This window comes from Olea europaea, unplaced genomic scaffold (genome assembly GCF_002742605.1).
Source record: "Olea europaea var. sylvestris unplaced genomic scaffold, O_europaea_v1 scaffold22902, whole genome shotgun sequence".
Taxonomy (NCBI): domain Eukaryota; kingdom Viridiplantae; phylum Streptophyta; class Magnoliopsida; order Lamiales; family Oleaceae; genus Olea; species Olea europaea.
The window spans coordinates 1-1,175 of record NW_019240982.1 but is presented as its reverse complement, the minus strand read 5'-3'; the positions used below and the strand labels follow the sequence as shown (position 1 = coordinate 1,175).

The 1,175-nt window shown below is 36.3% G+C and overlaps 1 protein-coding gene across 1 annotated transcript; it reads left to right on the top strand.

The window, feature by feature from the left end:
- Nucleotides 1–237: 237 nt before the first annotated feature.
- Nucleotides 238–1,009, top strand: LOC111381346 (DNA replication licensing factor MCM7-like). The gene is made up of 4 exons (XM_023005127.1): nucleotides 238–335; nucleotides 420–487; nucleotides 620–679; nucleotides 766–1,009. The coding sequence occupies exons 1-4, from the start codon at nucleotides 305–307 to the stop codon at nucleotides 991–993; spliced, it is 387 nt and encodes a 128-aa protein (XP_022860895.1). The 5' UTR covers nucleotides 238–304; the 3' UTR covers nucleotides 994–1,009.
- The last annotated feature ends 166 nt before the right edge of the window (nucleotides 1,010–1,175 follow it).

Genomic DNA, 1,175 nt, shown 5'->3' with positions numbered 1-1,175 from the left:
GTGAAATTTAAGAATAAATCGAAGTTATAGGTCTTGAAACTAAATTGAGCATGAGTCAACAAGACAATAGAAGGGTAGTAGTATTTAGTATTTACTATTTAGTGATCTAATTAAGATAAATTAAAAGTTTCATCACTTAATTGAAATTTCATGGGAACTCGGAGGATTTTATTGTAACTTCTCCTTCTGCCTTTTTCCCGCCAAATCCCTCTTATTCTCCCCTCTCTTCATTTTGCCGCCAATTCTCACCTCCATTCTTATCTATCTCACTCTCACACATACGCAGCTAGACCAGAGCGGCGCCATGAACGACCTTGACTTCAAACGAGATAAAGGCAAGCCTGTTCTCATTGATTATTTGTGTATTTAGATTTATATGAACGAATTGAATTTTATTCATTTTTTTTTTTTGGATGCAGATATTGCAAAAGATTTTATTTTGAACTTTGCAGATCCAAATGGCGAAGCTAAATATATGAAAACTCTCGTGAGTTTTCCCTATTTCTTATCTAATCTTCCGTGTACACCTGAGAAAAAAAGTACAAAATGAAAAGGAAATAAATCTATCTGATTTTTTGGGGTTTTGTAATAATTCATTTTTCCAATTTATTGACTCCAGCAAGATGTTGCAAATCGCTCAACTAAGGCTGTCCAGATCGAGCTTGAAGACTTGATTAACGTAAACTTTTCCGCATTTCACTTCGACCTTTTCTTGTTCACTAAAGTTACAATGCCTAATTTTGGACTGTCTTTGAAAAAGCCCAGTATAAGGACTTGGATGAAGTATTTTTGAGACGGGTCACTGAAAACACACGTAGGTATGTTGGAATATTTGCAAATGCCATCGATGAGCTTCTGCCTGAGCCTACAGAGGTTCTTCCAGACGACGATCATGATATTCTAATGACCCAGAGGTCGGAGGAAGGAACTGAGAATACTGATGGATCTGACCCCCGACAGCGAATGCCTCCTGAAATTAGGCGATTCTTGTAAGATTTTCGTGAAAACTTCTTATTTCCATGTGTTTATTGATTGTTTGATTTTGAGCATGATAATGTCAGTCTTAGAAGCATTAAGTAAATTGTTTGTTCATTAAAGTGGTTACTACTTACTAGTTGACTAGCTAGCAGGGTTTTGTTCAGTTGCAAATCTTTTGCAATGAAGTAGCGGAAACC

Excerpts from the sequence above, each read along its gene's own strand:
- LOC111381346 (XM_023005127.1), top strand. The coding sequence starts at position 305 with ATGAACGACCTTGACTTCAAACGAGATAAAG. Across the intron at positions 336-419 it reads TGACTTCAAACGAGATAAAG|ATATTGCAAAAGATTTTATT; the intron begins GCAAGCCTGTTC and ends TTTTGGATGCAG. Across the intron at positions 488-619 it reads CTAAATATATGAAAACTCTC|CAAGATGTTGCAAATCGCTC; the intron begins GTGAGTTTTCCC and ends TATTGACTCCAG.